A 27,848-nucleotide genomic window follows, 5' to 3' on the forward strand; every position below is an offset into this window, starting at 1 on the left:
ATTTTACTTACAGATGCCCCCCAACCCTGATCCCTTTGTTAACCGAAAAATAAGAAGAAACAACCAAAAAGAAAAACTGCCTCGTGTGCAGTCCACCACAAAGGTAAACAAAAACAATCAATAGTCCCAACGTTTTGCTTTCGCTTTGTTTTACCCTCCTTCCTAATGAAACTCCTGGTCGGGATTATCATAATCCAAATCGGATTGAAATCCATAGTGCACCGCACAGCAGAATCCTCGGTTTTGACAAACACTAATTAAAATAAATTATTTAATGGGGAGCAAATGGCGGAGGCGCAGAGATTTTAGCCAAACCAATTATGCCTGTATCCAGAATCCACGTCAGTTGGGATGCAATTGGTTAGACACAGATAGTTGCAACATAAATCCATTTATAATTAATTTTTACAAATGAATGCGATAATTAAATATGCGCGCATCTGAATCAACACGCTTGCCAACAAAATGGAAGGCAGAGCAATTAAATGTTGAATTATAAATAATTCACATTGGCATCCTCTTGCAGAAATCCCCAAAGTATCTAAACGATTAAGCCCGTTTAAAGTTTAAATGCGAGAAGTTATTATTAAATGGATTTTAAAATTAAGTTGGCTATGTCCCACCCTTGGGTATATATGTATTTTCAAAACAATCTCCTTTTAGTTGGGCTTAAAGATTCCATTTAATATTGTAGATGATACAAACATAATCATAATACATGCTTACGCCTCCATATAAGTATATATATTTATTCTTTAACACATTTACAGTTTATTATTGAACCTTACAATGCAGCTTGGCAAAGGGGGGAATTATTGTTTTAGATTCTATTATTACAGCTCATTTAGGGAGTTTTACGCCTGCTCCTATTTTAGCTCCAGCTTCCACTTCTGACCCACATTTTGGGATCGATTCAAGTCGGGCGAGGGAGCAACACCTCGAGTACAATGTATATAGTAATATATGTTTAACACCTTGGTATTCGCAGAGGTAGGATAACAATTGTCAGATGTTCACTGAATATGGGAAAATGCATTTCATACATTTCATAGGATGCGTTAGCCACTCAGATAACAGATGAAACCGCTCTCGGTGGTTCGGTATTCGGTGTTCGGTGTTTGAAGTTCGGTGTTTTTTGTGGTTTAGTGTTCTGTTTACTGGTTATCGGGTGGTGGATAGTGGATAGTAGAGCTTAGCATACACTCGAAATACTGCACTGAACAATGATTAATGTTAATAACCAACCAGACTATAACATATAAATATTCATACTTAAATTATTACAATTTGCTACCTTAGACAGACGATCGAGCTTGAGACGGCGACCAACGCCAATTTGATTTTGATGGGTCGCTTGAGTTGCTTGATTTCGGGTGCGCACAACTTACAAATAGTACTCAATTAGAAAAAATATATATATGTATATTTAAGTACATAGGTAGTGTTTAAGGGGAGAGGGCCTTCTTGTTTTTAGTGAGTGTGTTGTTTTTTTGTTTTTAGTGTAGGTTTAACGTTTTGTACATGCCCAAAAAACTTTAGCAAAAACTTGAATATCACTCGTATTTATGTTAAAATTTGCAATTTTCAAATTCAATTCTCTTGCATGAAATAGGTTTTACAATAAACTTTATAAACGCCAATTAATCAGTTATCGATATAGTAATTAATATATATGTATATGTATATATTACGCGCGTATGTATACAATAAAAATAGGGAGATGCTTACACTAAAGATCTTTACAATCCTATCTTTACCGTTGGGCGTGCGCAACTCATGGTTGGAGCCACAGGCGAACATATAGTAAGAGACATGACCCTTGAGTAGTGGTTTGTAGATTATAAATTCGATTAATGCGCTTGGATTCTGGTTTCTGGATTCTGGGCGGGGGATCGAACCTCATCAGATGGATTAACTCGTACACTAAGTCGGTATTAACTTTTAATGATTTATGTTAGACCTGTATTCAATTCAAACAAACTTAGACGCGAACTCTTAACACTTGAATGGGGTTTAGATTTACAATTAGTCTGCCTATTGGGCAATACAAAAATAACTATTGTAATTTGCCGTGGAATCGAGCTCTCCTTCTCCAGCGGTGCGATTTGTATGTACATTGAAAGTGTCTCCTCCAAATCGCCTTGGCTCAGGAGTCGTGTATTTGCTTTTTCTTTTGCTTTGTTTTGGCACTGGTTTTGCGGCCGACTGGTGTGATGTGAGTCACGATGGTACATCAAATATTCACAAGTGCAATCTGCGAGCAATCAAAATTCAACTGTACAACCGTCCGGTTCGTCCCGCGGTCCGTAAAAGTCCGTCAGCTAATCCTACTAATTTTCAGCTTAGCAGCTGCTGAAGATCTCGATGGATCTCGATTAATGATCGGCCCATAAAAACCGCTGATTCCTCCACTCGAACGCTGGCCTCGAACATTTACTGACTTTATCTCAGTTGTTGTTCTTCCAGCGCGAGAGCAGGAGCCTCCAGCGGTTTTTACGCCTTCTGCTTCAAATTTGCCATATCAATAGATGGTTGGTGCTGTCCTCACGGCCGGCGATCTCGCTCAGCGAATTGGCTCCGGAGTTGCGGAAGTCCTCGTATCCATCGCCACCGGAAATGATCAGCGTGTTGTTCGTCTCGGACTTGGATTTGGAGTGCTTGATGGATCTACAAAAGATTTAGATTTGATAAAGAACTTCTATTAAGCTTTATATATTCCAAAGCTCACCCCTGTTTGGTGTACTCATCGCTGTTGGAACCCGTATCCCGAGCTGCAGCACTTGGTGCCGCTCCCTCCAAGCCCGTAGTCTCCACAAAGGTGAGGAACCGCACGTGACCGGTGTGGCCATGGGGAATGCCGGTGGGCACTATGTTGATGGCACCCTTCTCGTAACCCTGCGCCGGAATGGTCAACAGGACACCCGCACTGGTGCCGATCCAGATGAGATCCTTGCAGCACAGCAGCGATGTAACCCGCAGACAGGCGGCCTTGTGCTGCCGAATAATCTCATCGCAGTTCGAGAGCATTTTGTTGACGGCGGGGGCGAGATTCACTTCGGTAATAAGTTGGTGGCTAAAAGGGAGTTCACATTTGTTAGTTAAAATAAAAATATATTAAGAAAACTATCTACTCACGTATTGGAATGGAAACACTTAATGTGTGCTGAGTTCTGTATTGAAATCCAGACATGATTGTTTGAGACTGTCATGTTTGTGATCGGCTTCGAGTCCGATGAAATCTGTATTTGATTTATGACCTAAGCAAGAAATAACACTTTAAATTGGATTTATTTAATAATAATTAGAGTTTCTTTTCTTACTGTCAATGTCTCCACATCCAGCACTTTTATAATGCCTTGAATTGAGCACCAAAGTCGGCCATTGACGTTCAACAACTTATTTACCGGGCTGGTGACCGTGCCAATGGACAGGCAATGCGATGAGCAAGTATTCCAGGAGGTGGCTAAAAAATCAGGAGAATTTCGATTGTGACTAATGAGATAATGTTAATAAATGAAAATAACAAAAGTCTTACCACCATCTCTCAGGTAAACACAGATATCACCATTTGCTAATGATACAAACACACGATTGTCCAGGTACCTAAAACGATAAATAAATTTAAACTGATTAAGTGAAATGAAATAATAACTTTGTTGGCTTTAAATAAATATATTCAAGATTATTTAGGGTTTATATATATAACTTATACTTACAAAATGGAAAAGACGGCCGAATGGTGTTCGATCTTGATGCGGTTCTTCTTAATGCGAATATTGTCAGTGCTATTATAAACGTGGATGCAGCCGTCTTCAGTGCCAATCCACATGGTTGATTGATTGCTTTCGCCCTCCTCGGGATTAGAGTCCTGTCGGGGGTAATAAAATGAGTCACAAGTGCACAGCGAAATTATCAAGCAATCCTCACCTGATGCCCATGATATGAGGGCGCAGGACTTGGTACCCGTTCTGATAAAGTTGCTCCCGATCCCGCAGCAGTGCTGCCAGCGACATTCAACGAGGCGGCAGCGGCATCCGTTTCATCGTCGCTGGAACTCAGGTTGAGCTCCAGCTGAGTATCACTGCCGGTGGCCGTCGCATCCGCAGGATCAGCTCCTGCCACTGGCGTCGGCGTGGGCGTTAACTTCTTCTTCTCCGGCGTCGCTGTCGTCGAAGTGGAGGCACTCTGGAAGCTAGGCGAGATGCTCTTGCGGTAGTCCCGCAACTGCTGTGTGTAGCTCTGTGGGGTGCTCCTCTTGTCCTTCTCCTCCTGGCCACCGGAACCAGCCGGCTGCTCGCCACTGCTATTTCGACTGGAGGCCGCCGAGCTGTAAGCCGGCACAGAGGCAACACACAGGATGCGGGCATTGCAGACGCCATTGCAGCTGGTGACATTCGGCTCGGGGTGCAGGGACATGATGCACACCTGACCCACGTAGCCATCGCTGTTGCACACCCACACATCCCGATTGTCACTTAAGGTGGCTGCCGCACAGGTGAACTGCAGCCCAGCTCGTGTCTTGCGGATGGGGATGGAGGTGAGGAACTCGGGGATGGGATGTCGCTCCAAGGTGGCAGCTAAAGGGAATAGTGTGGCTATTAAATATTCAAAACTTTTAAAAGCGTCTACTGTTTTATTTACCCAACTTCTGCTTCGCCTCGTTGAAGCTCTCCTCCCACTGCGTCCGCTTCTCCGTCTTGTTGAAGACCACTGTCAGCTTCTGGTTGCCATTCCTAGAATATTAATGTATTTTATTATTTAAAAGTCTTAGCAGTTATGATAAAGAGTAATAGTTGCGCATGACTGCTTTAAGAGGTAAGCATATTTTTTTAAATTTAAATGGATAAATCGGTTTCTATATTCTACTAGTTTTGCTATCTGCTTCTATTAATAAATACTTAAAGCGAGCAAAAACATTTGATCAAACCCCCACTTATCAAATTGCTACCTTATATAATTATATCTAATGTTTTCACAGCTAGCTAACTTACTATTCATTTACGTAACTCTTCTTAAAACGTATGATTTGGTTTCACTTACGGTGAACTGACTGTAAGCTCGAGCATATTTAACTGGGTATCGTTTGTCTGGCGCTCGGAGAGCTGTCGCTGGACATCGCGATGGAGTTCGCGGATTACGTCCTCCAAATACTGATGTGGGTACTTTAGGGAGGCGGTTATGTCGGAGATTTGCTGCAACTTGTTGCAGTCATCGGCCAAAGTCTCGATTTCGCTGACAATGCGCTTAATGTTTTCGTCTTTTGCTGCAATACACACAATAATTATTACTAAAGATTGCAAATCTAGAGAAAATAACACTTACATTTGACAATTTCCAGGCAGTCCAGCGAGATCTTGGTGAGGAACTTGTACTTGTTGGTGTCCAGGGTGGTGGCCACTGTTCCCGGACAGACACTGCTGTTGGGTTTGCGGATGGTGCCGCTTCGTTTCTTGATGCTCGTGAGGACGAGCAGATCGTTGAACAAGAAGAAGCCACGATCCTTGCGAGCGCCTTGTCCCGATGGCATCGATACCAAATCAAAAAGCAGGAACTGCCTTTCTGGTGCAATAAGATCGGTAATGCCCTCGATGACGCCTTCCAACTCGCGAAGAGTGGCTTCCCTCTGCCCGTTCTCCATGATCTCGCGTTCCTTGCAGTTAATGTGGACCAGTATGTCGTGGACCAGCTTGAGCACGTCCTGCAAGTGCTTTGTATCTGGATGATCGTGATCTGTGTGCTTAATCAATCGCTGGAACAGTAGCTCATAGCTGGCGATAAATAAAAAACTGAATTGAAAAGGAATCCTTAAAATGAAATGTTCAAAACATACTTGGGAAACTTCTGCACTGGCTTGATCAGCAGATTGTCCAGGGTTAATTTGCCCTTGTGCTCTCGAGCTGTTGTCTCAAGGAATTTGGAAAACGAGGGTCGCTGGTGCTTCATAGAACGTATAGCGTTCTTTGCCCGATTGCAGTTGTTCACAAAAGATGTGTAGACCTCTAGGACCTCTAGTTTCGAAAACTATTAGGGGAGATACCAATATTAGAGAAAAGTATTGCGAAAATCGATAATCTAAGTAACGAACTTTAAATCACCTAACTTAAACTTAACTTTTGATTAAACCTTTAACTGATTTCTGTACTGTCTAAAGACTTAAAATAACATTTCAAACGATTGTTTAATGTACACTTGATATCTCAATGGCCAGTGACTTTTTTTCTGTGGGTTGTTAACTTGCAAGTGCTTTTAGTTGACATTACCGTGTCCATGAAGGCGTCGCCCACTTTCTGCTGGACATCCCAGTCGTCCAAGCGGCTCTTCAGGTCGCCCAGAAACTTCTCGTGAATCTCAAGGATGTCGGGGACCATGAAAAAGATCTCGTCTACGGTGCGTGTGTCAATCATGCCAGCATGTTCGGGCGCCTTTAGCACCTTCAGATATTTGACGACCACGGTCTGCAGGGATTCCACGTAGGATTGCTCATTCCGGTAGATCTCCTGCACCACATAGGTGCGTGTGTCCTAAAATTAGATATTTTTTACAGGGAATTATTAGAAATGATAGATTTTAACTAAGTCAGAAGTTAGTAAGGGTTATTTGCGACCAGACTTACGCCTTCATAGCCGCCCAGATTCCATTTACTACTCATCTCGAACTGCGCCCGCCGCTCAGAGTCGTCCTCCGAGTCGGAGCAGGTGATCGAAGTCATTTTCTTCAGCCTGTCGCACTTGTCGTTCTGGTAGACACTCCCGGCCACGCCCCCTGAACCGGCAGCCGCCCCGAATCCGGCCTTGCTCAATCGGGCCACCGTTGTGGTGGCCATCGAAACCGCCTGCGAAACGCTGCTGTTGATGTTGCTGCCGCTGCTGATGTTGCTAATGTTGCTGCTGCTGTGCGAGTGGGTGTTGCTGCCACTGCCGCTGCTGCTGCTGATGTTGCTGCAGCCACTGATGTTGCTGTTGCTGCCGGTCGGCAACTGTTGCATGTGGGCGGGGGCTTGGGGGAGCAGGGCGGCGGCAACGGTTTGGGAGGGCGCCGTCAGGGTGGCCTGCAGATCCAACAGGCTAAGCCGCAGATTCTCGCGATTGTGCGACATGCTCGGAATGTAGTTTATTGCGAATTGATTTCTTTTTTGATTTGCTTTACTTTAACACTAGTTTTGTTTCACTGCCGCAACGCCTTTAAAGATCCGGTGCACCGCTGAAGCATTCTGTTTTTTTTTTATAGAAAAAAGCACACGTCTGGCCTGACTTAAGCATCCAAATAGACTGAAAGTGCAACAAGCGTCTGGCAAGAAGCGATTGCAGCTGGCCGGGGATGTTGCACATCCACGAAAACAGACTCACACACACATTCACACTCACATGGAGAACAACCTGCGTAGACGGCGAGTGGGAGAACCACTTGCCCACGTTTTAAAAGCCCTGCACACACAGTCAGAACAATAATAAATATGTACACTACGAGTTTTCCAGGCAGGCAAAGATTTTGATAACAAAGAAACTTTATTTTACTAGCTTTTAAAAAAGAAACTAGAGCATCTAAGGAATTGTGTTCCATTTTGTGACACGAAATATTTATCAACTTTAAAAACAATTTTTTCGTCTCTCTATTTTTTGCGAGTGTAAGTAACTACAGAGAGTCACGAGTCACTCACAGGGACAGCCTTGAGCACCCCCCATCTCCCAGCCCACCGCCTGCATTGCACGCGTTCGTGTGCGTGTCTGTGTGTGATTTGATAATGACACTGACCATGTTGTTGTTTGTCTTTGCTGACTGAAGGCCAATAAGAAGCAAAGAAAAAACAAAGGGAAAGCGTGGGTTGGGTGGAGGAAAAATATACGACAAATGGCAAAAAAAAACCAGTTGCGGTTCTGTTTTCTTGTTTTTGCTTTGAATCACGGCCAACTGCTGTTCAGCTGTGTTGCTGTTGCGTTTTTAAGTGCCCGTTTAGGCCCATAACAAAAGCCAGGCAAGCAACATGTTATTACGCACACACATACGCCCTTCCATAAAAGTATATATGTCTGTGTTTGTGTGTGTGGGGGAGGTGAGCTTGTTGCACAGTTAGTTTTGTGGCCGTATTTGCAGCATACATTTGTGCGCAGTTTAGATGGCCGTTGCAGTTACCGTTATAAGTGAGTGGGTATATGCGACGGTTAGCGCAGCGCAGGCTGCATAAGGCACACAATTCCATTTTACATTTCCCAATCACAAACACACACATGGCGGAGGGCTGACAGGTAATTGATTTGCTCTCTCCTCTCCTCCATATCATGCCATCTCGCTCGCACTCACTTCAGTTACTGCGGCTAAGTTGAGAGTTTATATTTGCACTCTATGTATATTATTGGCGTAACGCGGCGCAACAAGAGGTTGGCCTTGTGCACTCAGGTACACATATACATACACACACTGTTACACACATACATACAGCTGGATGGGAAGAAAAATTTTAATTTGAATTAAACGAAAAGTGATTTTCTCCTCCGCCTTTGAGACATTTTTTTCCCACGCACATAACCATGCATTCCACCTATGCAAAATACACAGACACTCACACACACGCACAAATACTCCAGCGATAAATTATTTTTCTCTATAGGTTTTTCGATGTTTTGGCAATTTACGATTTGTTTTAGTTATTTTTTGGCTGCCCGTTTTTTGTACTGATTGTTTGTTGCTTTACACGCCGTTACGGATTCCTCGCTCCACAAAAAATAAATAACAAACGAACGAGCGAACGAAACATGAACAATTCCGCCACACAATGGTCGTAGAAAAGCAAATAAGAATTGAAACGCGCACAGTGGTCTCTTTTCAGCCTTTCGCTGCTCTGTCGCAGTCGCTGCTGCGGCTGCTGCTGCTGCGGCGGCTACTGCTGCTGCGACTACTGCTGCTGCTGCTGCGCGGGAGAGCAGCCACAGTGGCACATCCCAAAATCCAGAGGCCACAACAGGAGTGCGCGATTCTGCCACTCGACTCAACGAACACATTCCATTGTGCCATATACACACTTAATTTCCATTTTTCATATTCCAAGCGCACTGAAAAAAACTCTCCACCACCCCCACTCATACTACAAAAAACACCCACCACCCACTGCAAGTCAAGAGAGTGAGAGAGAAAAAATAGAGAGCAGAGCGCAATAAAGAAACTAATGTTTAAAACAAAAGCACAAACATCTGGGCAAAGAGGAAAAAAGGCGCATAAATTTTAGTTTTTCGATTTATCTGTTTTGTGGCAAGACGTCAATTATCCATGAGAACGGAAAGCAGATCATAAACACACTCAAAACTTTGTGTAGTGCGCTAGTCTCAGCTGTTAATACCCCGTTGGAATGCCATGCGCCGCGCTCAGAGAGCGGAAAAGCGGGAAAATGGGAGAGCGCTTTTCCGTTGGCTTTGCATGCGACAAGTGTCCGTAGGAAAAGAGTGAATTGGTTAAAGAAAGGGTTAAATATTTTTCCGGGTTTTCGATCGTATCTAACAACGCAAACTGATTGTTTTTAAATTCTTTAGGAAAGCGAATATGTAGGTATATGGCTAAGAGGGTAATTAATTATAGAAGAAAATAAATAAGTAGATGAGTACATTTTTAAATCCCTGTTGGTAAACAAAAAGGCTATAGAGTAAAATTCATTTTTCCAAGTTGTGTCATATTTAAAATGAATTTCTATTCCACGCGTAAACGTTTGAAGAACGTACCAAGTATCAGTCATTGGCCAATAACAATTTGCTGGCAGTGTAAAAATAGTTCACTGCAACCACTGTGCCTGGAACGGAGCGAAAAGGAACGAAGGGAGCCATCCGGAACGAAGCGAACTAAAACGGGACTAGCACACTAACACACATTTCCAATGCGCACTGTTTTCTTTCTTTTCTTTTGGAGCATGCGCCTCGTAATTCACATGGCGCCTCTGTCGCTATCTCTGCCACTGCCGGCGTCGCTGCCACTGGCTCTGCCCACACCCACAACATGCACTTCTACTTAGCAAGCAAAACAAAAACCGTGAGAAAGTTGCCTCGTGTGTGTGTGTGTAGGTGAGAGTGTATACAGCAAATCAGCTAGAAAACAAAGAGTGGGAAAAACCAGGCCAAGAAGGGAGGAAAGCTAACGATCGCAGCCGCAGCCAATGTGCGTACTGCAATCGCGAAAAGATAATGATTGCTTACTGGAAAATTCTTTTTCAAAGCCACGCTTAAAGTCAATGTATCGTTGCATACTTCTGAGCGCACTTTCTTTGAAGTTGCGCTTAAAATGTTCAAATTAATTAGTTCGGCACTTCCTTTTTAGAGACTACCTTAAACAAGTATATTTTCAAGTTAGTTAGTTAGTATTTACTGTACTTTGTATTAATTAAAAACTGGTTTTGTAAAAGATCACTCACCGCTATCGTTTTCTTCCTCTGCTCGGAGATCATGTTCTCGCTGGAACCCTTCAGGAGTTCAGCCAATAGGGCGGGCGTCGGTTTAACTAGATCCTTAGAACCTTTTCCCGATCCTGGAGAACCTCCTGATGGTTGAATAGCTTTAGAGGCCTTATCCCCGGATCCCGCATCCGGACTCCTTTTGGTAGAGTGATGGTGACTGTGACTGTGGCCGTGACTGTGACCGTGACTGTGACCATGGTGATGGAGACTAGGACGCTCCGTACTCATCGACTGACTGCGCTTGCTGTGATGAGATTTGGGGGCAGGAGCCTCGGAGGCGGCCCTCTTCATATGGTGCAGCTGGTCATCCAACTCCGCCTCATTAAGATTCTTGGCGGACACGGATATCTGGGCGGTGGCCGCGGAAATGCCCTTGTTGCCATGCTCAAGTTGCGAAGGTGTGGATGCAGCACGAGCGTGAGATGGAACCGGTAGAAATGTATTCGACTTGCGCACCCGCATGGAATTGGAGTATTGGGGTAGATTGCGGGAAGGAACTCCCGATCCACTGGTGGGTCCACCAGGAGCAGATCCACGCAGGTGTAAACTGAATGAAGAGAGTTAAAGTTAACGATTTTATTTGAAATTGTTGTTTGATACGTATACGTAATATGCGAAAATTCAAAGCCTATTACAACACATGACCCTTATTTAGGGAGAATTCCTTTTTTATTAGAAAAACAAATTGTATTGCTTACCTGTCCGTTTCTCGCAGCTCCTCGAGGATCTCCTCGAAGTGCATCCGGTTGGGTTTCTTCATCTCCGCCTCGAGCATTTGACCATAGGGACCCCTAAGCGGTCGCTTCGAGAACCTTTTGTAGTCGTAGTCGCCGGTGCTGGGTGTGGGACTCGAGGTGATCCGCTCCCTTTCCCGCTCCCTGGTGGCCCGATCACACTCATTATCCGAGGTGGAGTCGGTGCGCAGGAAGCTCAAGCTCCTGCTGGAGGCATCGTCCTTCTCCTCGCTGCTGTGGCAACTGAAGTTGCTCAGCAACTGCGCCTTGTCGCGACTCAATCCGCCACTGCCCCAGGATGGCGAACCCTTCTCCAGTTCAGGGGTATTCAGCTCAAAGGAATAGGAACTCTGTGGACTGCTGATGTACATCTGTGAAACTCCGGGGGTGTTGGCATCTGGAGACTCCGGTTTGATGGCATTCAAGTTAGCCACACTGATATCCAAGGCGAGACCACGTTGAGGCGACTCCGTGGGCGCCTGCCAATCCGCATTGTCTATGTACATTCCTTTTCTTTTAGTTGACTTGTCCAGGTGCCTCCTTTGCCGCTCATCCGTACTGTGACGAGGAGTGGCAATGGCCTCCAGGGAGCTCCTCAGTTCCGCATTGGTCAAATCCAGGTCGTCGTGACTGTACTGCTTGACGTGCTGTCCGATTGAGGGATTCCTGGCTGTGGTGGCCACCTCCACTTGAGGCACATCCTCGATCTTGGCCAGCTCGTCACCCTCCTCGGAGGAGCGACTCACGGATATGGTGGGCACCAGGTCACTCCTCACAGCTGTGGTCAAAGTGGATGGAGTTTGGGAGATTTTGCAGGCGGCATGTGGGATGGGTGGCTGTATGGTCTCGGGCACAATGCCAAACTCCTCCGGAGCCACCTCCACCCACTCCTGGGCAGGAGTTTCCAACCACTCCTGGGCGGCACATTCGTAAACCGGAACGGGAATCTCGCAGGTGGTGGCTGTTTGCAGGAAGTTATCCGGCGGTGCCTCCAGTGGCAGCTGTTCCTCCATCAGGGTGGCCAAGTTGGGAGCACTGCCACTCACCGAGGAGCTGGGCGGTGTGATCTCCAGTATGGGTTGTGTTGGCACCACCTCCTCCTTGATCAAGCAATCGCTCTCCGACTGAATGGTATCCGTTAGCGATTCCATGGTGGCATGCGCTGCTATCACACTGCTCGCGGTGGCCACCGGAAAGAGGATGCCCGAGCTGCCACTCGCAGCCAGCTCGTTGCTGAAGATGTCCTCCTCCTGGATCGCGTCGTGATCCAGTGACTTCTCCTGTCCGTAATTCAGATTGATGCTGAGTTCCGTTTTCTTGAGGGGAATGCGCACCCAGCCGGGATCCGCTGGGACGACCGGCGGTGGTTCCTCCTCGCGCGAGTGCGTTGGACTCGGACTGGGCGCCTCGATGGCCTTGTCCCGCTTGAGGCGATCCCGCAGAGCGGTCAGCGTGGACTTGCAGTCGATCTGCGAGAACGAAACGGATCGAAACGGGGCCGTTTTGTGCGCTGCGCTGCGTGAATGCGAATGTGAATCCGAGCGAGATGCTAGCGCCGTGCTCTCGAAACTGGCACTGGCCGCAGTTGCCGACGACGCATCTACGCATCTGCTGTTGCTGTTGCTGTTGCCGCTGGCCGCAGGTCGCAGACTCTGATTCCGATTCTGCTGCGCAGGTGGGGGCGGGGACTTGGACTTCTCGCGGTTGCTCAACATGAAGGCCTCCAGGTTGGAGAGACTCGTATTTGGCCGCAGGGAGGCGAACAGACGCGCAGCGGTGCTAATCGTACCACCACCACCGCTTCCCCCTCCACTGTGACGTGTGGTATCTTCGGTGGGTCCGCGCAAATGAATGCTGCCCGCTTCCGATTCCGACGTGTGACTGGCGCCCGTGTCCTGGCGCTCCAGGTGGGAATTGCGTGGCTTGCGGGGCGGTGGCACCGGTGGCGGGGGAGGCGGTGGCGGAGTGGGCGTGGAGGAGGCACGGGAACTGCTGCCGCCACCACCGCCCCTCAGCAATTCGGTCAGCTCGCGGAGACGCTCGGAACGATCGGATGTCTTGCGGTGCTTCTCCGGACCGGAAGTGGATGACGAGGAGGACGCGGACGTGGAGGCAGCGGCCGCTGGCGATGATTTACGCCCGAAACCGAGGCGCTGAAAACGGTCCAGGGTATTACGTCGTTTCTCCATTGTGTGCTGCAAAAAAAAAAAGAGAGATAGAGATTTTGGGGAGGGATAATTCGAGTTAAACGTTTATTATTCATCAACGGATTTCGCTCTCGCTTTCCCCCTTCTCCTCCACATCTTTTTATGGACTAGCTGTGGGCGTACTTGTGATCCCCATCCCCCCATCGGCCCACTCCACCCCGATCACAGAATAAAAACAAACAAATCGCTGGCAATCCAATTCAATAAACTGAAACACACAGCCAGTACCAGCAAACATTGAGTCAACGTGGCGTATGTGTAATATCCAGAGGGGAAAACATCAAGAATTCGCTTTCCCGCAGGATCTTTTTGTGGGTCGATATACCGAATGCTAATTGGAACGAGCATGAGCATTATGTATTCCAATTTCCGGAACCCAGGCAGCATGATTATATTAGGCGCCTCATCGCTCCCAGCGTCATTATATTCACTGCACAATGACACACATACCAAAAACCGATCCCAATCCAAGGAGCCGAGGTGGCAGAGAGAACACAATGTAAAGAAAGCCAACGGTGCTCTATATATAAAGCCGATTCGTGTATACATACGCACACAGTGATATTTTTAGTATAAACAACAGAACTCAGCCGCATATATAACAAGCGTACGTATTTAAATCCAAATACGTATATATATATATGCGTATGTAGGTGGAATATACAGAAAATACAAGAGATCTTTGGCTATGACTGGGAATGAATGAGCGGACAGGCTAACTTACAATACACTGCTACAAACTGACTAATCTAATAGAAAGCTAGATAATTAAAATTAAGGAATTAAAACTAAATAACGAAGTATGCTGATCACCTACCTAAATATTTATTTTTATTTCTTAACCATTTTGTGATGTGTTTTTCCCTTAATCTTAAATATTATGCACCTGGAACTGACTTGTTTATTTTCTTCAATAATCTAACTACATATTTCTCCTAGTGCAGGCATTAAAAGAATCGTACAAATAACACAAAAGTAGAGCAATACTAGCAGAGTGATCTCTGCTGAGCAGAACTCTCGCAACCAACACAAATTAAAGACACAAATCCCACATTCTCCCGATTTCTCCGATTGAGCGGCGGAACGTGCCGTTCAGGTGGTGCCCATCCATCCATCCAACCAACCGCACATATATGTTTTATTCTCTGGCCCAACTACAATCTCCGAGAGATATATTTCCTCCCATCGAACGGAAAACAAACGGACGAGTAACTATATGATATATGGTATCAATAAAATCGATCAAAACAAAAGGTTTATGGCTGAAAATTGCACTCCCTGACAGTTCGGGTGATGAATGGTGGCCATCGAGATTCGGGAAATACAAATATACAATTGTCTATATCTGTTTGAGGTTGGTTTTCTCTTTCTCCGATATTCCATGACCCATCATATACTATCTTAACTCATTATATGCCTTTCGATGCTGCCTATATTTGTTTTATTACACTGTGTCTATTTTATCGCTTTTTATGTGACATATTGACCTGATTTCACTTCTAAAATATTTGTTGTCACTCTGAATTATAAAATTATTATTTTATTATAATTTGTCCCAAACTCACCCCGTTCTCCTTGTTGACTTCGTATGGAGCATCCAAATGGAAATTGCAATGGCAGGGCAGAAGTAAATTATTTCGCTTAACTTGGTTTGGATTATGATTCGTTTGGTTAATGGGATTCACTTGGGTAAAAGCATTGCAGCCCCGATTGTGCAGCGGTAGACAGAACGAACTTTCCCGGTCGCTTCTTTCTTGGTTTATAACATTCGCGGTCACACGCGACAAATCGGTGTACGGATCGTATGAAACTTTTGGCTCTCCGTAGAATTGTGCTTGCAAACGCGATTCACTGAGCGATTTCTGCACCCCGATGCTCTTCTCTGCGCCAACTTCCGGTTCCGGTTCCGAATCGAAGATCAGGCGACCGTGCCGATCGTAACACAGGGATCTCGGTCCCTTCAGCAATCCCCAAGTGCAATCCCCACTTGACCCGAACCGACAATTATAGTTGGCGTTGTGATTGAAACTCCCGTCGAATGCGTAGGGGGATAATCCTTGGGGATGCAGCAGCTGTTCGCGGGATAAATCCGATTCGAGTGGTGTGAATGGGTGGCAGGTGGCTGGTGATGTGGCTGATGGCAGACCAAACGGCGGGTCTTCAGAGCAGGCTCATCGGATATGGAAGACTCGACACAAACACGCGGTTTCGGCGGAACTGGCGGAGGATGGCGATAGCTTCGATAGCTAACGGTGGCACAGGAATTATAGTGTTGCAGTTGTAGTTGCTGTTGTTGCTGTTGTTGCTGCTGCTGCTGTTGCTGCTGTCTGAGATGTTGCTGCTGCACTGGCTGCTGTAGATGTTGCTGCTGTGACAGTTTTTTGTCAATTGTATAACAACAAATTGCTGGTGACTCGTCGCTGATTTCGGATGACAGGGACAACACTGGCGATGACGCGACTCCCACTGATGTTGCTGCTGTTGTTGCTGTTGCTGCTGGTACTTTTGTTGTTTGTATTGCTGTTTTTGTAGCTGCTGTTGATTTTTCCGTTTTCGTTGTTGATGTATTCGGCTGCCGCTTTTCTATTTCTATAACCGGCGGCCGCGCAACGTCATCGTCATCGTCAGCGGCATCCTCCTCATAATGAGCATCATCGACCAAAACGCGCCTCGTGGAATCGACTTCCTCCCCATCGAAGACAAAGCGAAACGACGACAATTCGGACACTGAATCGTAGTCCCCAAACGGCAGCTGTTGCTGCTGTTTCTGCTGCTGATGCTGCTGCTGATGTTGCCGCTGCTGTTGCTGATGTTGCTGTTGCTTTTGGCGGTCCATAGTGCTGCCAACTTGTAGCTGTTGTTGCTGCTGCTGCTGATGATGCCTCTCCCCGCAGCAATTCTCGCAGAGAATCCGTGAGCTTTTCGCAGCGATGCCAGGAGATAGCTTTTGATGCTGCGTGTTCGCAAAGTATTTGGCAATGGGATCGTACTCCTCATCATCATCATCATCATTGTTGTTGTTGTTATTATTATTGTTGTTGTTGTTTAGCTGTTTGTGGGTGAACTGCTGATAAGTTAGCTGCTGATTGGCCCTGGCCTCCTGGCCCTGGGCGATCATTGATGGTTCGAATGGCCGCCGAGAAGGCTGCTCCTCATTCCATGAGAGCTTCTTGTAGCCGCGATTTCGCACCACCCGTTGGCCCAATTGCGGTGTGGTTGGCAAGGAGCTGGACAGCTTCAGTGGTGCAAGGTGCGGCACCTGCTGATCGCCTGTTTGTTTTTTTTATTTTTTGGATGGCAGTGAATGTGAGTGGAGTTCGTGTGCTCTGGCAACATGCATTTGTGATCTTACCAATGATGGCCTCCCCCTCGAGTTGGCTAACTTCGCTGTCGACGGTTCGCGTGGAGTGCCGCATGCAGCAGCAGGAGATAAGGCGACTGCTCTTGATCCTTCGCCTCACCGACTGATCAACTTCAGTGGGTGGCTTTGGGTTTGTCCTCAGATCACAGTTATCACTGCAAAAATATTAAATAAATAAGTTTGATGGTAAACATGCAAAAATTATTAACGTTTCTATAGAAAAAAAAAACAAAAACAAACATGCCACTGCATAGTTAAATTTAGCCTTGGGTTCATTTTTATATCTTCAGATAAGCTATAATTAACTTAAAGACTTGCAAAGCATATATGCTCTTAACACCTTCAAAGATAACTTTAAAGTAAACAACTCACATGTTAGTAAAGTTAAACGGTTAGGAAACTTACTGATGGAAAATTCTTATGAACTGTTTTTTCGGTTAGGTAAACATGTCTTTAATATAACTCATGCAAATTAATCAAAGCTAAAGAAAAGCTATTTAACAAAAAATCACCTAAGAGGCAAACAATTTAATTCTTGGTGTAGGTAAGTTATTGAGGAATCTAATATACCCCACGGGGTTATTTTGATCATAGGATATTGCAAATGTTTGCCCAAAAGCATGCCACAAGCACTGAACTTCGAACTTTCATGCAAATTGAAATGATTGAGCATCGTTTGGATTCTTCACCTCTTCCAAGTGCTTTCATTCTGAGAGCCCACATATAAAGCCTTCATTGGCAGATCATCATATTTTCCTCGAGAAGGCATATCGTATGTTATGTATCCCTGACGTGCCTCCGGCATTTTTCTGATCTATGGGATGTAGTAGCTGATGACAGTCCCGATTCGGTCGAGTGTATTTCGCAGTAAAGTTCAGTGCCTCAAATATAAAGCACATCTATTTTTAGCCGGTGCAGCGCATACTTCAATCCCAATGCGATCGGGGCTACAGTAGAATTCGATATTATTATATCTTGATGCATGCCTTTCAATAAAATCATTCAGCAGACATAATCGTATTTTTTGATCAACATATTTTACTTATCTTGATACTGAAGGCAAGCAGTAAACAATCGATAAGGCTTCACGCAAATATTTATTTAAAAAACAGAGGAATCCAATACAATGTTTTGAAGAAAAATAAAGCTTAAATCGAATAGTTTTTGACACAATATTTTGCCACCCACATTACCTTAACATGTTTTTCTGTGTTTCTGTTTCTATCTTATGATTAATACAACTTTATTTTCTCAGGTATTTTTTAATTACCCACTGTATTTGTGAAACTATTCCAAAGCCTCGACCCGACTGGTTATTATCTGCCATTTTGGCCTCAGCGCGATTTGCCACCTTTCGATTTCCTCGAACGGAACCCGAGTGTTACGCATGCGAATTTTTAGCACAGAGCTGCCAGTCGAAGCCATGACCATGACATGCCCCTCCTTACACTTATCCGAAACCCCCCGCCCCCCGCGGACCGCCACTGCCACTCTCCGTTGGCTGTCATTAAATATGTTTAGTTGGTATCCCCGCGTTTTTTTTTTTTTTTACTGCATCCACTGGCGTGTCCATTGTCTTTCGGGGATTGGTTACCCGAGTTGGCCAGGCTTTTGTTTCAGTGGATGACTTTTTCTTTGGCTAGCTGCTGTTGTTTTTACCGAACAAGTGGCTTTCCTATAATCTTAATTGATGTTGAACAAACAGCAGAGCATGTTGCACAAGCCGGAGACGTCTCCGCTTTTTTTGTTCGCCTGCAAGAGTTTACCATCCAGCTACACATTGTTTAAGGAGAGATTTGCATGAGCTTCTTTTGCTATCTTTAAAATTTTAAACAAACGATTTTAGTCTTTACTCGCAAAAAGAAAACTCTGCTGCAAGGTAACACATTTAAAAGATTAAGCATCATTGTTTGATGAGGGACTTGCATTTTATCAGAAAATATCCTAAATTAAAAGGAAGAGACTCAAAACAAAGGAGGTTTACTTGGAGATTTAGTCTAATTAAAAGGTGTAACAAAATTGCATAGAAGGATAACACATATTTAAGTGATTGCATGTATCATCTGAAAATAAATATATAAAAAAAAAAAAATAACACTTTACGTGGTGTAAATACCACGCTTGTTGGGAGTCACACATTTGTCCCCAAAATATCATTCCGCCAGAGAACCAAAAATATCTTTTCCACCAGCAGGCGCAGAACACCAAAGATACTTTGAGTGAAAGATGCTCGTGGCGAAACAATTGCATTGCCATGTGCAGACAGTGCGGAACGAAAGTATAAGTCTGGGAAGTACAAGATCTTATGTCAAAGAACGCAAATTATAATACCAACTCTTACTCATCTCAAATTAATGACAAAATTGCTGTTTGATTTGTGGATCCTCTAATGGAAACCATAAGCAAACGTATTTAAAAAGCTGTCAAAGCCAGAAATGTGTTTATTATTTCAACTCTTGCTCATCGAATCATTATGAAACTTTCTGTAGAGCGGCACATATATATAAGTGCCTCTGCTCGTGTGTACATAGAATTTTGTGTAAGGCATTTTTTAGCCGAGATTTCTGGGGTGTCAGTCCATCGGATACAAATGTATCTTTCGCAGCGTAATCACTCAGGAATGCAGATGCACAGATCTGTGCGGTCTGCTCTATAAATACCCGACCAGCTTCGAATGGCCAGCCAGAGCCCGCTTATCAGCAGCTGGACTTGCACTTGTCAAAGCAAAAGATACAGATGCATCTCTACCGCATCTGTATCATTTCTATCGCATCTGTATCTCATCAGTATCGCGCAATTAGAAGCGCCTCAAGGTCGACGGAGTAATGAGATCTAACTGCGAGCAGCTGATTTAACTTATCTGCTTGGCGGCTAGAGCTTGAAGCAAAAAAACAAAGACCTTCCAAAACAACTTTAGCACATAACTGTCGCCGAGAAATCCGTGAGTTTATTGTGAATTCTTTTTGGTGTACGCCAGCTTCTTGATAAATATACAAGTTTTTTGAGTGTTTGCCCATGGAATACTTGGCCAGATAAACCCGCGCACAGATTATCAGATCTGGCGACAAGGCAAAACGAGCGTCAGCAATCAGAAGTCAGCGATAAACAAGATGTAAGATACCCCATCCCCACCCACTTCACAAAGAAACCGAAAACGAAAAAAAAAAAAATAAGAAAAACCCCATTTGAGAGTGAAGATACATTATAAATAGTTTGCCGCCAATCATAAATAAACAAAAATTCAATTAAAATCATACTCAGCGCAAATCTATATGGGAGAACCATTAAAAAACCATAAAAGTTTTGACATGTTGCGAACATTTTGCTGTCAGCTGCAGAAGCGGTCCCCATCTCTTCGGCTTCCATCTCGCCACAAACAATAATAACAATTAAGCCAGCTCCTCGCCCCCCGGGGAAACACCTATTTTTTTTTTTTCATTTTCGCTCTTTTTTTCGTAACTATTTCATAGGCCTGCCCTCCGCCGGCAGAGTCGTTTTGACTGACACGTGACAGCGGGATCCGTGATCCGTGCCAGATGCCCCCTGCTGCACATCCCACATCCCCATCCACATCCACCATATCCCCATAGCTCCACATTTCCACATCTCTGAATCTCCGGCGGCATGCAAAACTTCTTTGTTATGGACTTTATGATTAATCTGCACAGCTTTTCAGCGGCATATCAGCAACACCTCCAGCATTCAAAGTGCGTGATGGGATTAGGAGTGCATCTAGCAGATCCCTTTCAATACCATTTATATATAGTAACTCACATACAAGTATATATGTTTGCACACCACCTGAGAGGGAAGGTATTCCCGATCCAGATTGTGATCCCGTGGGCGACATTAGCACCCCTTTTATATCCATCGCTCACCTGAACCGAACTGAACTTGGACTTGAATTGAAATCGAAAATGAAATCAAGAGTGGCCTGGCCCAGAGACCTTGCCAGTCTCTTTTGAATTGCAAATCAGACGATTCTCCCAGTTCGTACCCCCCATCAATGCTGGATGGTTGCTGCGCAAGTGTGAGCTTGAAATCGTATCTTTCGGTTCAAGTTCAGTTCGGTTTGGTTCAGAGCGACAAAGATGCGAACATTAGAATTGGACTAGCGGACACCCGACACCCCCATTCAGATGCTAAACATTGTTGGGGCATGCATTACCTCTATATGGCTGTAGTAATACCGACAGCACTGAGAAGAAAAGAATTCTAATAAGGGAATTACCTTAGTTTCTTAGAGGGATAAATATAGAAAAAATAGTACAGAGTATCATTTGCACAAAAACAAAAATTTAATTTAATTTAATTTAATACCCAAAAGGTTATTATGTTAAAACAGCTATGTAAATAAGATTAAACATAGCTTAAGATAAACAATTTATTATGTTATCTGTTATTATATCTTAAGTGTTTTCTGCGTAGTTTTTAACGTATGATTAAATATGAATACCTCAGTACAAAAGCATAATAGTGAACTACAAAAATTTTCAACGGAATTGAGATTTCAATATTTACACTAACCTAGGCCAGGAATGTTGGTTTTAGCTTTAGATAGGGGTTTTCCCCCAGTGATTTACCCATCGGACGAGCGCCCGTAGAAACCACAAAAAAGTAACCCACACCTCGAGGCAAAGGCGGAGAAAAATTGGCTCTTTTGGGGCGAGGCGCGTAATACCAGATGCATTCAGCACTCGGCATTCGGCATTCGACTTAGGAACAGGCCAAAAATCTGGCTGGCCAAGCTTGAGTTATGTCAGTCAGTCGGTTAGTCAGCTAAAGCTAAAGCCAAACTGTCTGGGCCAGGGTTCGACATTTCACTTTTGATTTTCGATTTCGTACTTTCACGAGCCGAGTTTCTGGCGGAGTGACCCTAAAGTTCAACCCGGCTGAACCCGACTCGATGTAGAAGCGATGCAGATACAAATGGGAATGGGAATGGGAATGGGAAATGGAGAGGGAGTTAAAGCCGAAATGGGGTTTTAGCCCGAGCTGCACAACATTCAATTAGTACATATTAAATTTGTTTGCCCGTTGTTGTTGGTTTTCTTTTTTTTTTTTTTGTATTTTTGTTGGGTTCGATTTTATTTTTATTTTTTTTCTGGCCAGTCCGAACAATGAAGCGGAACTTAACTCGATTTAAGTTTTTATGAGCGGTATTTTGTAGTTTGTATCTGCTGGCTTGTATCAGCAGACAGCGATAAATTGTGTTATGAAAGTGCACTGCAGATGCAGTGCAGGAAGACCCCAACTTCGACTTTGACTCCGACTTCGACTCCGACTGCGATCCCAGTTTACAGTCGCGAGTCAAAGTTGAACAGCAACATGGGCCAAAAATCTGAGGCCATTGATTGTTACATCGATTCGGGTGATAACTCTCCGGCAATCAGCCGCAGATCGGATTCGGCGAAAACGGGGAAATCACTTTCATAAAATGTTGTCCATTGAAGAGTTCTTTATCTAACCGGAGATTAAGTTGGTGGTGGCTTTAAGGCATCTTTTAATGTGGGTTATTTCCGCATGAAGATTACCCAAGGTGTTTTCTCAGCTTAATTGGTGGTGAGTCAAAAAAGAAATAAAGCTACAATTAACCCAAAAAATATTCTTTTAATTCTTAGCATACGTCTTGAGAAAAACAAAAACATTTGTTTAAAGAAACTTCTTTGGTTAATAATTATGATCTAATAAAATTAAAGTAGTCTGAATATGCTCAGGGTAAGAAAGTATGTACTTTGAATGAGAATGTTACGAAGTTTTAAGATCTCATTATGTATACATATATCTCGACATCTCATGGTACTTAAATAACAATAACAGTTTTTGTTATCTTATCAAATAGTAGCAAATACCTAATGTGAAAATCCCATTTTAAATTTATTTTCACAGACAATGGCGCAAAAGTGATGGGCACTTAAACGAAAGTGGATCATCTTATATGCGCCATATCGTAAATACTTAATTCCCCAACCTTGCAGTTGCACAACCCAACCGATTTCCCGGATGCCTGATTAGTCCACCGATATGAAAGTTATTCTCAGCCCGCTCTGATGCATTTCAATTATGTAAACTCGGTTTTCACATTGATATATGCACAGGGTTCGGAGGAGGAAAGGTGGCCGCAGGAGGAGGTGTAGTCCCATCAAAGTTCGATCGTCGTCGTTTCCTAATTTTCGGGTTCCGGGCTCCGAGTTTTTGCTGCCGGGGCAGCCGCCTAAATGCTAAATGCATGCCGAGATGCAGATGGATAGCGTTTTGGGCGGTGTGGGCGTGGTCGCAGCTAACTACTGACGAGGTCGTGAGTATCACTCAAATTGCCTTGCCGCATTCATCATCGGACAGCGGCCGAAACAGAAACCGTAAATGTAACATGTGAGCATTGGGGTGGTCCCCCAGATATTTTTGTGAAATATTATGCTAAATGGGTTCCCTTATGAAAACAATCTCGGAAAGTGAAAGCGAGACTCTTCTAATAAGTGTCGGTGGGTAATTAATCTGTGAAACTGTCTAAAAATATAATTTGCTAACTTGAAAATTTTATTTCCTAATCTTAAAAGATTATTTTTTCTTAAAAAAAAAAACTGTATTTAGTTTATGCATAGCGTTCATGATATTTATACCAAAAACATTTTTTTTAAATATTTAAAATTGTAACAAATTTTATCTAGTACATACTTATAAAATTTTTTTATGACTTGTTGTCAAACTGATTTTAATGGTAAAATAATCAGATTTTTTTTTAAATACTCAATCATTGTAAGTGTTGTTTTAAATTACCCATATGAGGTAAAGAAATCCCAATGGGTCCACCCTATTAATCAGTCAGACAGCGGAGTTCAAGTCGTTGTTGTTGCCGCTTTGGAGCTGTTAGTTTAGCCGGTTGAGGGGCGTGTCCGTTCAGCGCTGAACTCTTTTGGCAGAGACGACGTCGTTATATATGAGGCCCCGTAATGGGTTGAGCTCTGGCACACATACGAATATGAGCTTGGAGGGACCACTTGTCCCCAGCGACAGTTTGCCACTTTCTCACCTCCCCCAAGGAGGCGGTGGTGGGGCGGGACTGGGGATGGGGATAGGGATACGGATCGGGGAGAAGGAGAAGGAGTTACCGATTCCCGGCCAGGCAATAAAAGTTCACCGCAGGGACGGGACAGTACCACATGAGGGAACGCGGAGCGTTGGGAGATCCAACTGCAGTTGGGCTAAGCTTTTCATTACTTTATTTTCGAGTCTGGGCTCAATCTGAATCTGTCTTGCCAATAACAGCAATGCCACCAACAACAGCAACCGGCGAGCGGGAAAACTGCGGACTTGCAGCGCTCGTTTAAATGCGGCGTCGCAATCGCATTCGTTGTTTGAAAAATCCAAAATAGACAGACGGAAAGAAAACAAGAAATAAGTATATTACTCTAAAGGTTATCCCAAAACCAACGACTCACTGATACCCTTTTCCACTTACGGTAGTTACGGTTTTCAAATAATCGATAATCAAGCTAATAAAATGTCTTACACTGTTTGAGAAGTGATTGGAATGCAGATTTTATAAAATTTCTGTGTCCCTTATATTTATTATTCATTCTGATTTCAATCTGTATTCTAGTGATCCAGTTTAAAACGAAGAAGTTCGTATTAGGTGGGATTGGAGCTGGGAATACAAATTTCAGCTAGCTTGTAATCCAATTAATTTTGTTTCCTAATAAACAACTAACTAATTTACCCGACACCTGCTAACTTGACATTTGATACTTTTTTGTTGATGCAAGATAGCTTTATAAATACAGCTATGCTGTTGTAAATTGTCTAAGATTGTTGCCATAATAATATATGGTTGCAAAATTTCCTTCATAAAGTAAAGGAATATTAATGATTGAATATGACAAACGGTACGAAAACGGAAACGGAAAGGTTAATCTTAACTAATGAAAAATAATATAATAGATATTTTTTTTGAAACAATATTTTTTGAGTTCTCTAGCCAGTTATGCACTAAAATAATCCCTTAAAAAGGGTATGCAGAGGTCTTAAAAAGAAAACTAGGAGATAGATGAGGAGCAGGCGGGCGAAAAGGAAAACAGAAATCGTTTTTGCGCAATCCCCACAAATCTGATAAGCAGTTAGAGAGCATTAGACCAGCCAGCACACACTCTCAAACGGGCCAGCAAACAAACCGGGCAGCAGACAAACGGAGAAACACATCCAAAGAGTCTGGGCCCGAGTCTGGGGATCTGGGGATCTGGGGGTCTGGGTCTGGAGAGCCAGCATCAGCATCAGCATAAAGCCAGCGTCAAGTCAAAATCCCAATACCCAACCAAACTACCCAACTGGCCCGACCGGGCTAACTTTTGAGTGTTGCAGCACTGACTGAGCTTAGCCCGGCCCGGCTCCCCAGATCTCCTCCAGAGCCCCGCCGAATCCTCCTTCTCCGTCGCCCTGCCCCATTGATGCTCGAGAGTCGCGACGTAACATGCAACATTACATGCCTATAATTTGTTTTCACACAGCAGGACGTTTTCACTCCATAAGACATCAGAAAGAGGTCTTAAATGGTCACATTACTGCCATTTCCAACAGCGTTCAAATGTCCAAAGACTGGCTGCATCTTCTCCAGCGTTTCGAGGCGGGTTTTCTCCGCCAGTGCCTTTCGGCCAGATCCATGCTACACAGCCTTTGGCCAATGCAATAATGTTTGCTAACTGTTATTTAATATAGTCATTATTTGGCCACAACTTGTCCCACTGAGCAAATGGCACTTCATTCCCCAATTTACCAACGCATCCCCCGCGGCATTCTACCGCATCCTCTATTCACCGTTGTGGCTCGAACTTTAGCAGACGCAATCTGGGAATAGTGCATCCTACACTCCAAATAAAGTGGGAGGTTTATGTACAAAATGATTACTATTGATTCGAAAACTTAAGTTATTTTCCAAAATGTTTTTTTGTAGTTTATACAATACAATATAAACTACAAATAAAAATTTACAGCGTCCTTAATGTGCAATATTTAGAAAAATAAACTTATCATTTTTAAAATTGTATTGATGACCAAGTTTGTTGCATTGTTAAAATTAAAAAAAAAAAAAAACAAAACGTTCGCTGTTCTTTTCTTTATAAATACATTGTTGCTAGTCACTAAAGGTGCACATAAAAGCAAAAAATATTAAAATTGGCACTGTACCAAGGCAATCTTTTGATTGATCATCAGACTATGATCTATTGGCCAGCTAAAACTACTTATAATAAGTGAATTACTACATTAATATTTATTAGAAGCGTTCTCCTAATTATATCATTAAGTGAACTGGCTAAGAAGCGTAATAAAGAGTGGTTTTAGTGTACGGAACAAGGATAAGCGAATTGCTTTTACTTCAGTGCTCCGATGATCGAATGCACAAGTGCCGGCGCTGATCATCGCCTCCTCCATCCCGCTCTATCTTTGCATCTCCCCTCTCTCTCGATCTTTTCACAACCGAGGCTAAGCCCCAATTTGGATTATTTGTAGACATTAAATAAGCTGCGGCCACTGCAAATGCAGGAGGAATTAAGTCGCGCCAGAGTTAAAAATATCCGCGAGACGTCTCGGGATTGTCCCATTGCCAGTTCCTAGATCGAGTTGTGCCGATAAAGGTGCAGCTGCAGATCGCTTTTTTTCGGATTTCGAAGGAGGAGGAGGGGGGATGGAGAAGTGACAGTGGGTAAAAGGCATCTTTACACAATTCAATTGAGTGGCAGACGGGCCATTTACATATGAATACCAAGTGTCCTTTACCGTTATGGCCGGTAACAATATAATATGGAAACAACAATAAAGCCAACTACTACCAACTGCTGCCCACACTAAACAAGTTAACATTTACCGACGGCAGCAGTCAACAGTCAACAGTCAACACCAACAATAACAATAACAATAGCAATAAAAATCAAAATAAAAACAAAAAAACACAGCAAACACAACACACCGAGGGGTGGAGGGCAAGAAAAACACAACACGAAAAAGTATCTTCAAAATACACTTATGCTGTCTTTTTATGGCATATCTTTTACTTATTTGCCCGCACTTAAGTATCGCGGCGCTCGTCTCCGCGGGTAAAGCTGCTTTTTCTGATTTTTCCTCTTTTTGTATTTTCGATTTGTCTGTTTTATTTTTTTCGCTGTTTTGGTTTTTATTTTTATTTTCGTAAATGAAATCGAAATATGGGTCGTCGGCGCGCAGTCTGATTCCGATTCCGTTTTCGAGCCAGTGTCCCATCATCCATCGCCCACTTCCACTCCCCCTAAAAAACCCCTTCGGAAAAAAAAAACTCCTGATCTCGAAACACACTTCCAAAAAAAGAGATGCGAGCAAAATTTCGAGAGCATTATTGGCACGAATTATTAACCTTTTCTTTTGCCATGCTTTTTTTTCTCGGATTTCTTATGATTTTTTTGGTGGTGCACTTTAAGCCCACATCTCTTTGGTGCGAGAAATTGGCCCAAACATATGTACGTATATGCGGAATGAGCCACACAATTCGGCACGAAAGATTGTTCCAATTGGAACATGAGACCGCGACGAGTGCACATCCATGCATTCGTATTTATAAGTCCAAAGAACTTTCACGCAACTGGGTTAATCGAAAATAAAGGCGTCTAATGAGGCCTGATGTACGTACTATGGAGCATATGGAACTTGTGGAGCTGACCTTGCCCACGAATTGTGGGTACCGTTATACGCCCTTGGCTGATTTTTAACCTTTTTACCGTTACGACGATCACTACGGGGCACTGTTTTAATCGGTTTGAACACCGCCCGAATCGTGGTTAATCCCACTGATAACTGATTCACGTAGCGCGAGAGACGTTAACGCTTTTTCGTATTTTGGTGCTTCTGTCTGCGGACACCTCCGAACACGGCCAAATGTTATTGCCAAATGAAGATCGCTCCAACAACCGGCCCTGTGCTTCACTGTGTGGTTGTTGTTGCTGCTGCCGACCGACACATGGTGAATATTCAGTCAGCTCAGCTGCTCAAGTGCACAGTGGAATCGATGGATGGTGAAACATGTTCTTAATTTGTTAATATGTTTTTGAATTTTTATAGAAGAGGCTCAATAATCATAAGTTGAAATTATTATT

General features: G+C 43.8%; 1 protein-coding gene across 1 annotated transcript; it reads right to left on the bottom strand.

The window, feature by feature from the left end:
- Positions 1 to 733: 733 nt before the first annotated feature.
- On the bottom strand, positions 734 to 27,654 carry LOC108092072. The gene is given in 19 exon segments (XM_017191542.2): positions 734 to 2,667; positions 2,729 to 3,073; positions 3,136 to 3,257; positions 3,321 to 3,463; positions 3,536 to 3,603; positions 3,717 to 3,868; positions 3,928 to 4,577; positions 4,642 to 4,733; positions 5,041 to 5,263; positions 5,323 to 5,768; positions 5,831 to 6,021; positions 6,261 to 6,521; positions 10,391 to 10,979; positions 11,131 to 13,361; positions 14,939 to 15,423; positions 15,426 to 16,643; positions 16,726 to 16,889; positions 17,424 to 17,681; positions 27,386 to 27,654. Coding segments are annotated over 18 exon segments (7,716 nt in total). The 5' UTR covers positions 17,540 to 17,681; positions 27,386 to 27,654; the 3' UTR covers positions 734 to 2,447.
- Between the last annotated feature and the right edge of the window lie 194 nt (positions 27,655 to 27,848).

This window comes from Drosophila ficusphila, unplaced genomic scaffold (genome assembly GCF_018152265.1).
Source record: "Drosophila ficusphila isolate 14025-0441.05 unplaced genomic scaffold, ASM1815226v1 contig_791, whole genome shotgun sequence".
NCBI classification, from domain to species: Eukaryota; Metazoa; Arthropoda; class Insecta; order Diptera; family Drosophilidae; genus Drosophila; species Drosophila ficusphila.